We start from the raw sequence: 12,528 nt of genomic DNA, 5'->3' as shown, positions 1-12,528 counted from the left end.
TGTGACAGAGAAAAATTCATTTACGGCTGCGCAGTGGCAGGAAGTTAGATAAGGCTGTTGCGAGGCTGTAAATAGCCTTGCGGAGCTGGTATCACTGTGACTCTGGCTTGGAGTTTTACATGTGCAACAGCATTGAGTGGCTCACAATGGGGCGTCACTATCATTCTCACCAACACTTGTTCGCGACAGTGTATAAGGTTATAGACAATGTTGAGTTGAAAACTGCTGTTATCAGAGCGAAGAATAAAGTTAAAGGCATCGCTTCTCATACTGTTATTGATGGACAATGTGTGTTTTTAGGTTGTAGATTTGATTTTGCTGTTAACTCAGGCTTTATATTGGTTACCACTGCCAAACCGTTGTCAAGAACAAAATTGATAACCTAGTGGCACAAAATCCACCAGAGCATGACATACTCAGTTTCAAATGGCTACTTCACAATTTCAGCCATCTGGATCCTTCCATCCACCACTGGCTTCTGTGAAGTATGCAGATGGAAATTATCCTTGAAACACATCCTCCACTTCAATAATTGTCTTCGCCTCAATCTCAGGTAACCCACTGCTTCCACATCCCCCATCCAACAGCCTCCCTTTCCTCCATCTAGTCACCCCCTCCCAATTCACATCCCCACATCATGTTTAGCGTGTGCTGCGTCCCACCAACCGTTGCAATTCTGCCTCCCCTCCTTCCCCACATTCCTAGCAGGCAAACCAGCTACCTCTCTCCAAACCACTAGCCAACAACCCTTAATCCCTCTCTCTGCCTCCCTTTTCCTCTAACCACTCCACCTGACTGGCACTAAACCCATCTCAACCAGCCAGCCCACTTGCCACTTCAGTGGGTACCATGTAGAGGCCTAGTGTGAGTGAGTGAGTGAGTGTGTGAGTGAGTGTGTGAGTGAGTGAGTGAGTGTGTGAGTGTGTGTGTGAGTGTGTGTGTGAGTGTGTGTGTGAGTGTGTGTGTGAGTGTGTGTTTTACTCATCACAGGATAACTCTGAAAGCTACCAGTTTTCTTTCTTTTTTGTGTGCCCATTGATGAACATTCTTCTTCCCGGTTCTAAGGTATATTGGAGATTAAACGGTGGATTTACCATTAACTTAGATGTTTGTAGCTTTATTATACATGTGATCGCAAGAAACAACACACACGACTACATTACAGTCCTTACAAAAATGTCTGTTGCATAAATGACTGCACACAACGCAAGTTCTTGTTGGATGTTTTTTCTTTATATTAGGTGGAATAAGCAATGCAAAATAAGTGTTCAACTTGAAGCCTGGCATTAGTGCTTGAAGACAAATGAGCTACTGCTTTTGAGGCAAATTCATCTTTTTCACTTTTAAATTACCTTCTCAATAACAGCAATACAGAACTACAGTGAATTGTTCTTACTATCTTTAATGAAGAGGACACATGTATACCACAAAACAAATTCTGTAAGTTATGTAGAATTTAACCACTTCTTTTCCGAGTTGCTGGATTGTTTGGTAGGTGCTGATAACAACCTTATCAACTCCGCTCATCATGTCATTGTTGTGCAGCTGCTACTGGCTTTGACACCTCTCCACATCTTGTGACAGTTTTTGTCTCACGGCTGTGAAAGTTGATCAAGAATACACACCTCCCTTCTCTTTCCATCAAATTTTTGTTATCTTACCTCCCTGAAAAGCAGCAATTTCACCCTTCTTCAATTATTTATTATAAAATGTTGAAAACATGTCTCTTCCACATGGCCACACAGTTCCATATGTATCAGTCCTGTGAGAGACCAAGTTGGTCAGCCAGTAGAGGAAATTTGTGATAATTATTCACACTACGGAAATGACCTTTGTTTAGAAATGGTTTCATAGATACAATATTAGTTGACAGAGACATATATCTGTACTTTCCTGAAGTATATAGTGAGTTTTCACACATACACATTTCATGACTCAATATGAAGCATTGCAATTTATGTTGTACAAAGGCAGATTAGGTTGGGTGCAGTCTTATCACTAAAGATAGACTGCACCCAACCTAATCTGCCTTTGTACATCAACAACCTATGATTTTCTTAGTATCGATCATATAGATGATATATATGCTCAAAATGGTCTCTAGCAGCAGTCAAATGATTGCTGCTGAGCAAGTAGTGTCAAACTGGAAGCTCTATCAGTCCAACACTTAACTAATAACATAGTATAAGGATCTTGCTAAGATGCAAGAATAATCTCAGGATTTTAGGTTTCCATTAAATTTTAGTATACGAGGTAACTTGTGACTTTATGTTAAATGGTTAATGAGCCAGTGAAGAGCACACAACTGCCAGTTCAAAAACTTTTCTCTTTTACGGCTGTTAACTCTTTTGTAATAGAGTCCTGAGATAAAAAACTCTTAGTTAATTCCCCGCATCAAATTATTATTGATAAAGTTAAACCATCTCTGTCTTAAGGTCAGACCAAAACTTAAATTATTAACTAAAAAACGATGGATGGTAATTCCCAAAGAAGCAAAGGTTGGTGTTTCACAACTGTAACAGCATTCACTTTTTGGTGGGGCATAAGAACCTCTATGTACTTGAGATCCACATAATTTTTGCTTCTCAGTTGGAATTTTATCTGAAACACATTTATCTTAGAGTTTAACACACTATTAATAATCTTACTTATTGTGAAGGCTTGAGTCTAGGGAGATACTCCGATCACTCGAGTGAAGCTGAAGAGTTCTGGAGAAGTCGTCACAGCTCGGTTGCAGAGGGATACAGGGAAGCTGAAAAGAAGAGCAACATTTTTCTAATGACAGAAGATTTACCTGTCATCAGCAGTAATACCTTATTTACAGAATTTTGCAAATTAGGTAAGTAGTAGTAGTAGTAGTAGTAGTAGTAGTAGTAGTAGTAGTAGTAGTAGTGAATCAAATGCTCAGAACAAAGAAGCAACATCCCATGAAGTGTACACTGGATCAAATATAGATAAAACATTTAGCTACCAATAATGTGGAATGTGAAATACTTGAGAACACTAAACATACAAAAGCATACATTTGATTCCCCAGTATCTACCACATTAATGAAGAGTGTAAAAGCTTGTTGACCTAAGTGTCAAAATTGGGAAATTAGCTTATTTTTCCTCCATAGCCACTGTACTGATGCCAATGCTGAGCTGTATGATGCAGCTAGAAATTCAGATAACATTTAGTTCTTCAAAGTGTCACCAGATGTCAATGCTATGTCCACAACTAACAGCACACCAAACTATTTGAAATGCTATTGAAAAACTGCTATTTGCTATTTGAAAAACTGGTAGCTTGTGTATGAGACCTGCACCTCATAATTCCAACTTAGATCTGTACGTGTGTTGACATGGATCTTTGATATTTCAGTTTATTTGAAAATATGAAGGAGAAAGTAAAAAGGTAGTCGATTTTATAAGTAGCATTCTAACATTCGATCTTATTTATGTCTTAATTACAGACATGTTTAAGGTTCAGCATTGCCCAAGCTTATTCACAGCAGTATATATTAGCACCATCTTATCTTTTACAATTTAGGAATCTATGTAGCACGCATTTCATACTAAGTCATTTGTGTGTGTGTGTGTGTGTGTGTGTGTGTGTGTGTGTGTGTGTGTGTGGTGTTCTTATGTGGGGTAATGCAATGGCTAATGTGGCACAGGCAAGAACCAGTTAGTTTCGTGCATAATAGGGGCCCCCTATATGGGACTCTTCACAAACTACAAATGTAACCTTTGTGTAGGTAGTAACAACTCTGCTGGCCAGCATGGCAACAGGATGATTTCATTTTAGTGTACCTTTCTACTAACAGTATCACTGACATCATAAAACTCAAGTTTAGTAAGTCTGAAAACAGCTTCATGGCTGCATATCAAAAAATAAGATCCAGGTGTCTTTTTACAAGAAAAGTTGCTACAGAAATCATCTTGAGTAGGAGAAGCAGTACTTCTGAAAAATGGAATCACTATCAATCACTTGAGATATGCAGGATGTGCCTGTTTTTTTGTAGTGCCCGTAAGTGAAAAAGCGAAAAAGAACATCCATGCAATACTTGAATTTTTGTGTGAATAAGACAATCTTATAACAGCACTATACATGCCTAAAGACTTATCTAAAGATTGGACTTCGATCACATAGAACAACATAATGTGGACACAGACCTTTTCTGATTTTTTAAAAATTACACAAAAATCTACTTCATACAGTTTTCTCAAAATTTTGTTCTACTCAAACATATTCCTCACTATCAATGGATAACAAAAGAATAAATAAGGAATTTGTTTAAATTATTACTGCCGCACAGTTTTCCTGTTCTCCTGGAAAAACAAATGGTTCTGGCACTCAGTTAAATTAGCTTTTCGAATATACATTTTTATATTCTGCTTTGGAAGAAACTTCAATGGATAATAGTATAAATCAGAATCCACTCTTATGAGGCATAAAAGTCGAATAATTAACCCCATGTCAGCATGTATAATACTTTTAAAAATCTTACACAGTCATCAGAGCCTGAAACAATATTTTACTCAAAACCTATCATAAAATTCTCTGACACCTGTCTGTGAAAGCTGTGAGAACCTTAAAATGGAAGGGTCTGAAACATCAAAACTTAGCTCACATAATATGAACTACAACATGTACTGCTTTATAAATATTGCAGTCTCATATGTAATGGCTGCCATTACATAATTTATTATTTTTAATAAAACCAATGCATAGATATTTTACCTTCGCTTCACGGCGATGACATGGATGATTTTGTGATGGTAAGTAACTGCAGACTGGATCTGACAAACTTGAGGACATCTTTCGTCTGGAGGTGCATTCACCCATTCTGACATGGCCGTTACATTCTGGAAGTTTTGGGGAAATGTCTCTGGCTCTTTTTGGCTCCCATGATGATCCAGCTGGAATTCCTCCATTTCCAACACCAGGTTCAGATTCACTTCTCTGTCTCATGCGTTTACCATCAGTGCTACCTCGTAATTCACGTAACTTACTTCGGATTGCCTCCACATCACGTAAATATGTGTCCCGAACATCACTTGGAACTTCCTGAAAGGGAAGTCTTGAGTAAAAGTCATCATCAAACACAGGACTTTCATTTCTAGCCACATTCTGTTTAAGTGGAGAGCTATTATAACGATTGCCACTGACAGAAAATGTTTCTGATGGTGAATATACAAAATTATTGTGGGCACCATCCCCCCAAGGCTGGTTATTAGATGGGAAGTTTTTCCTACAGTGAGCTTTCGAAGGTTTCCTTTGAGAAGAATTTGGCACAGATCTCACCCTCCCCAGACTAGGATCATATCTATCACAGGCTTCATCCAACTGCCTAGCATTCTCACCCAATTGTTGAACCAAAGTATTGTGTGTTAATCTGCTGTGATCATGAGTCTTTAAATTATGGTGGTTTGGTGGTAGAAGCCTTTCTCTGAACTTTTTTACCGGTGAAAGAATTCTATTGGGCGGAAATTTATGTTCTATACCCATATCTATTTCCATAGGCTGTATAAATGGTTCTGACCGTGAATATAATTCTTCATTTACATCATTTCTACAAGGATCCTGACGGCAAATACGGTTGTGAGAATCATACTCTCTCACTATTTTTCTCTTCCAATGTTGAACGTCATAGCTTGTCTCTTGGAGTCGGTTATGTTCTCTCAAGGGATCTGCTTCTATTCCCTCACTCTTGCTCCTTCGACGTACACATTTAACACCACGTTGCTGATCACAAGCAGGACAACTTGCATATTCAATATTGCACTGTAAACAATTAAATGTACTTTTAACTGCTTTATTACACTCAAACACTGTTTCACCACTATGGTAAGCTGAGGCCATATTGCCCAAGTGAACTTTCTGAACATATGGTGTTGCCATTTTTTTATTTTTATTTTTTGTTTGTTTGTTGATTACATCACTGACTGATTATGGTTGCAATATTACTGTTAAAAATTTGGAGATGGACCTTCAACATAACCTGGAAAAAAAAAAAAAGATGGATTGTTACGTTTACTTCAATTCCAACAGCTATTTTCTATATACACTATGTGATCAAAAGTATATGAACCCCCAAAAACATTTGTTTTTAATATTAGGTGCATTGTACTGCCACCTACTGCAATGTACACCGTATCAGTGTCTTCAGTAGTCATTAGACACTCAGGGGAGATCACAGTCTTAGAACATGGTCAGGTGACTGGTTGTCATTTGTGTCATACGTCTGTATGTGAGATTCCCACAATATTAAGCAGCCCTCGGTCCATTGTTTCTGTTGTGATAATGAAGTGGAAACATGAAGGGACACATACAGCATGAGAGCGTACAGGCCGACCTCGTCTGTTGACTGACAGACCGCCCACAGTCGAACAGTGTCGTAATGTCTAACAGGCAGACACATATCCCGACTATCACACAGGAATTCCAAACTGCATCAGGATCCACTGCAAGTACTATGACAGTTAGACGGGAGGTGAGAAAACTTGGATGTCATGGTCAGGAGGCTGCTTATAAGCCACACATCACGACAGTAAATGCCGAACAATGCCTAGCTTGGTGTACAGAGTGTAAACACTGGATGATTGAACAGTGGAAAAAGTTATGTGAAGTGACCAATCATGGAACACAATGTGGTGATTTGATGGCAGGGTGTGGTTATGGCGAATGCCCGGTGAACGTTATCTGCCAGTGTGTATAGTGCCAACAGTAAAATTCGGAGGCAGTGGTGTTAGGGTACGGTTATGTTTTTCATGGAGGGGGCTTGCACACCTTGTTGTTTTGTGTGGTACTATCACAGCACAGGCCTACACTGATGTTTTAAGCACCTCCTTCTGTCCTGCAGTTGAAGATCAATTCGGTGATGGTGATTGCATCTTTCAACACGATCGAGCACCTGTTCATAATGCACAGCCTGTGGCAGAGGGATTACATGATAACATCCCTGTAATGAACTGGCCTGCACACTGCACTGAGTCTTAACATGAATCCTACAGCACATGTTTGGGATGTTCTGGAATGCAGATTTCATGCCAGGCCTCACCTACCGATATCGATACCTCTCCCAACAAATCTTCCAGCACCTGATTGGACATATGCCTGCGAGAGTGGAAGCTGTCATTAAGGCTAAGGGTGAGCCAACATCAGAGTTCCAGCATAACCAATGGAGAGCACCAAAAACTTAAATTATTTTCAGCCAGGTGTCTGGATACTTTTGATCACATAGTGTACCGTGTGAAACTGATAAACATTACAGTAACTTATTTTAAACTTGCAATCACATTTTTTGGTCATTCAAAACAAGTATAAATAGCTTATCATAGAATGTGTACTAAAACACATTGTATATAAATATTGTGATATGCATTTTACCACTCTTACAATGGTTAAATACACACCATTCAATTTTTTTCACACATGAGCACCTATGCTTAACTGTAAGTCTTCTTATGTAGCCAGAGCTCTGATCAAATAAAGGCAATGATGGGTACCTGAAATATAGTCACACCTACAAAGAAAAACATTGTGGTGGTCTATAAACCACCTCAGTTCTCCTCCGTATTCCATGTATCAGCCAGACATTTTATTTTTTGGCAATAATATTAAACAGGTTAAGGCTATGAGGTTCCTTCCAAGAACATACAACCAATTATAACAGTCTTAATCATTCCACCAGAAAAAGACATGAATAAAAAAAATTAAAACCTATCAACATATATGTGACACAATAAGAAGAATAAAGGGTACAACAAGTGAAACTCAAATGCAATTTCATGAAGTCTTAGCACTACCCACAGTACTATATGGAGCAGAAAATCAAAAGGCCTACGGCATCTTGAAACATCAGAAATCAAATTCCTTTGATCTACAAAATGCTGTACAAGTGGAGGCTAATTGCAAAATGAGGAAAGAGCTGGGGATAAAACAATTAAATGAAAAATTTATCCAAAGAAAGCAGGATTTGAAAGAGCTTGTATTGTGATGTCAACTCAGACTCCCTAAACAAGCAATGGAATGTAATCCTACTGAAAGGAATGTGGGAAGGTCAAGGAAAAGATGGTGAGGCTGTAACAGATCACAAGACCAAATCCTGGTTTGGAAGGAGAAGAAAATAATTCCAGTTATATATTCAAAAAAATTAAATTTATTTTTAAATTGTAATGGACTGTAAATAATCATTTTTGTCTGTCAGTGTGTTGTGAGGTCGCTCTAAGTATTCAGATCTGTAAAAACAGATCCAACAATACATATAAGTTTTGAGCTCCACACATTTCAGCTACTCAAATGTATCACAGTCCAACATAAGTCAATGAATACATTTCATACTTGTTTTGTACATAAAACCGTCTTTTCTTGATGCAACTTAATTTATTTTCACCTTGTTATTGCTGTAAGGCATCTTCAGTGGGATCTATAACGACACTGTTTTGTTACTTTAGATTATCGAACAGTTCAGTTCATGTCAAAAAAAATTTATGTAATTAAGTAAGTACTTAACAGTTTCCTGTGATCTGCGTTTCCTCTTATCTGGTATGGGCGGTCGCACTACCAGCTTATTTTCAAAACATAAGTGCAATTTTTTATTCCAAACTTTTGCACATTGTTCACCATGTTTCTCCTTTTTTGTGATGTACTATTATTCTATTGCCACTAGATACAGCTATTTGTTCAAACACTGTTTTTAACAATGTAAATATTGTAACTTCATTACGTGTTTCCTCCTCTTTGATTTACAAACAGGCTGCCACCTAATAAACTATATGTTTGAAACAAACTTCTATTCATGATGATGATGGTGGTGTGTGTGTGTGTGTGTGTGGGGGGGGGGGGGGGGGGGGGGGGTTGGTCGTTTGAGTTGTAGAGTGTTGAATATGAATGTAATAGCTGTTTCAGAGTGGTTGAAAGCTTTGATGACAGCTGATTTGACTTTTGGTTTCAATATTCTGTGGAGGAGTTCACGGATTTGTGAGTGAAAAAAAAATGATGGATGGTACTATCATATTGTGTGGTATTATTATTATTATTATTATTGTTATTATTATTTCTTTTCTATCTCAAATGTTATGTCTGGTTAAAAATGGAAAGTGACGCGGACCTTGATCAAGTGTGACTTCCTTTTAACTGTATGGCATATGTTACATTGCATTTAGGAACTTTCGGGTAATTGAACATGTATCAATAATAATAATAACATTTTATTATTATTATTATTATTATTATTATTACATTAACCCTCTTTGGGTGTGTTATCCCATTATTTTATCTATTAGTGTGAACAATGAACTGTTTGTCACGTGTACTTGATCATTCAACAAGCTTTTTCTTTTTGCTTTGGTTTTCTATATTTGGTAATGTACTTGCAGGGTTAGGCGGTGTTTTTTGTTGTTGATTCTAATTATTTTCACGTCTTTGCTTATGTTCTCCTAGGTGTTCTGCACCACAAACAAAAATTGAAAAACTACATACTGACATCAACAAGGTACATAAAAACATAAAATTCACAATTGAAAGAACAGAGTAACGAAATTAACTTTCTGGATATAACAATCCAAAAACAAAACAGTAATGGACACTATCAATCCCAAATACTCGAACCAACCCACTAACAAAAGCACACAGCACATCGACACAGCGCCACTCGCTAAAGAAAACTACCAAAAAGAACTGGTTATAATAATGCAGATAGCACAAAACAGTGTTTACAATAGCAACATAGTCACAAAGCTACACAACAAAATTAAAAGCAAAATAAAAGCAGCCAACAACACAACACAACCAAATATAAACAAGCAGTACCATAACGATGACACAGAATAATTAGGAAAAGATGAAGAAAACACAAGATGGTACACAATTACATACAAACGCAAACTCTCACATAAAAACACCAACATTTTCAAAAGCCAGAGAATAAACATAGCATACAAAACAGACAATACTATACAAAAATACACCACCATACTGACAAAAAAAAAAAAAACGGACATATGGGTCATTTCATGTCAAGTGGCCTAAATTTAGACAAGCTCCCCACTCGACCATCTCCAAATTTTTGCAGGATGTACATAAAAACCTTACATGAAGCACTGCCAAATTACAGCTTCATAAGTAGTATGGTGGGGCCACCAGTCACCTTTTTGTAAAGGCTCATTTTTTGACATTGCAACTGAAATGAATAAATGATCAACTTGGTTTTACCAATGTTCAAGACCTAAGAGATCTGTCATGGTGAAACTTTGTGATCCTGTTCAACTTTTTGGGTACCATAGCTTAGTTGTAGTACAAAAGGTCGAACTATGGTAAATTCATCATAGTGTGCTATCAAAGTGGCCCATAAATCTTGTCGTACCAAATAAACTTACATTTATATTACATCAAAAAATACATGTAACATTCGTCCTCCTTATGGTTCCCAAGCCAAAAATTTCAGTTCTTATTAATTCATTTGCTGAAATTTGTTACTAACACCAATTACAGTTGATTCTAACAAGCTGTAATGTCAGCCCATTCTTGTTGCTGATGGAGCTGGAATGACAGAAATAATGTGTTGGTTTGAAGTGCAACAAGCATCCTGCCTAGCTGGCCAATAGAATTAATGTGCAGGTACTATGGGGTGCACGAAACTGACTAAAACATCATTTTCTTCTTCTGAAACTTCAGACACATTACCATTTTCCACCATATATACAGGCTATGTATTGGCCCGGTTGTAAGGCTGTAACGTTTCTTAATGAAACTGTTGCTTGACTTTGGTCACCATGTGGAAAAAAAAAGGGGGGGGGGGGGGGTATCAGTTGGATACTCTTCTAATACAAACTTGCTTTTCATTTAATGGCACAAAATGGTGATTCTCTCTTGTTCCTGATACTGTGCAGCCATTTTTGAATCTCACTTCCTGCTCAGTTTTTAATGTTTCAATTTCTTATTTGAAACAAAAATGAATTGGATTCCTCCGATATTCTTTGTACAGTATTTAAACAAATCAGTTGGTCTTTGAAGGCTCGCTCTTGCTGCCAAGCACTTAATACAGTTCCTTCAATTCATCACATGGAGATTTTCCATGGCTTGTAGCAAAAAAGTTCCATTCAGCTGAGATTCCTAAGTCATTTTGATGGTGGCAGAGATTCAGAAAATTTTTGAAGTTTTTGTACTGCACTGCACTGCTGACCCATCAATGAAATAGTAAATGTGTGCGATTTTTCCAAGAAGACACTTTAGATCATGTTTCAGGCTGTCGCTCATTATACAGTAGCTGATGCTGCTGATGTCCAAGTTATTTCTGAAGTACAACAACAAATGGGTGTAAAGTTGTTTGGCTGTTATTCAGTGAAAACCCTGAGCTGCATCCTGGAAAATGAAGGAATAATTTTCAGCACAGTCCATTAATATGATCAGTTCAGTTGGCTTACAGCTTTCTCTTTATGCATTTTGGGTGCTTGCTCTGGTGCTTTGCAACATAATGATGAGCTGAAAGTTTGTCAATTTTTGAAATGAAATCTTCAATAAAATCTTCAGTGGTCATCTGCTTGGTTTCTAATGTATCTCTATCAGTGTGCACCCACTGTTTGAACTCAACGTTATCATCTGGATTACTGTCGTCCAAACTACTTCTAAAAACAGTTCCAGTAGTTCTTTTCCCAGACAGATTTCACAGTGATGAAGCATGCAGTCTTTGGATTCCAAATCCCACACCGTTTTAGCAATCAGACTTTTATAATATTCTTTAATTGGAGTGCTTGCAAGCATCAGTTTCACATTTTGGTGTAAGCGCAAACACAGACTGAGTGGATTACTGCAGCACCCACAGTGATGCACCATTTTAGCCTCAATTTGCAAAATTTGGGAAATCCAATTTCAGGCCCATGTCGAAGTCGATATGCAGCAAACATTTCTTTCAAATTATTCAGAAGAAGATATTTTTGCATCAAAGCGTTATTTCCTTCTATTCTAATTGATATACAGTCTTTTTTACCTGGACAAATTCGCCTAAATTCTTCATTCTGGAGAAATGTTACCACTCTTTCTTTTACGGAATCTGGAATCTTCTTGCCACACATGTTCTTTGGCAGAGCTAATACACCATTTTCTGCCTGTAACTTCCTAGCTGCTTTTACCATCCTCTCTGAAACACCAAATTCTTGCATTGTCTCTTATAGTCCAGATTTGTGGTACTAATGTCAGTACTTGCAATTTTTCACACTGCCTTGACAACTGCAACTTCTCTTTCAATTCTTTAATCAGCTGCTTATAATCTTCACAATCAGGACATGTCTTGCTAGTATTAGGTGTTTGCAGATCTTTTGGGGTGAATACTCCAACAGCAGCAATGTTATTCGCAATTGCCTCTTGAGCTTCGCTTATTTTTCTGTTTTGCGTAACCTTTCACATCCCTTTCTGATACACACTGTAATTTTAGAGGGGAGACCCCAAAAGCAGTTAGACTTGAAGCGATTGATACTTATGGATATGCTTCATCTTCTGACTGTTTTGAAGTTGACTGTGATTTTTCTGCTAAAAATTGTTTTTTG

General features: G+C 37.6%; 1 protein-coding gene across 11 annotated transcripts in view; it reads right to left on the bottom strand.

Annotated features, from left to right (window-relative positions):
• The window catches only part of LOC126334859 (tubulin monoglutamylase TTLL4-like), a 189,593-nt gene that overhangs the window by 163,748 nt on the left and 13,317 nt on the right, over positions 1-12,528 (bottom strand). For 10 of the 11 annotated variants that reach the window (XR_007564781.1, XM_049997533.1, XM_049997529.1 and 7 more), the window contains exons 2-3: positions 4,724-5,984; positions 2,649-2,752 (exon numbers count right to left, since the gene is read on the bottom strand). Coding sequence is in view for 10 of the 11 variants with exons in the window: in XM_049997533.1 (XP_049853490.1) it covers positions 2,649-2,752; positions 4,724-5,884 (1,265 nt within the window). In the remaining variant the exon portion in view is untranslated. The remainder of the gene's footprint in view (positions 1-2,648; positions 2,753-4,723; positions 5,985-12,528) is intronic. The other variant, XM_049997539.1, reaches the window with a different exon arrangement.

Source organism: Schistocerca gregaria, chromosome 2 (genome assembly GCF_023897955.1).
Source record: "Schistocerca gregaria isolate iqSchGreg1 chromosome 2, iqSchGreg1.2, whole genome shotgun sequence".
Taxonomy (NCBI): Eukaryota; Metazoa; Arthropoda; class Insecta; order Orthoptera; family Acrididae; genus Schistocerca; species Schistocerca gregaria.
This window is presented reverse-complemented; position numbering and strand designations above follow the sequence as displayed.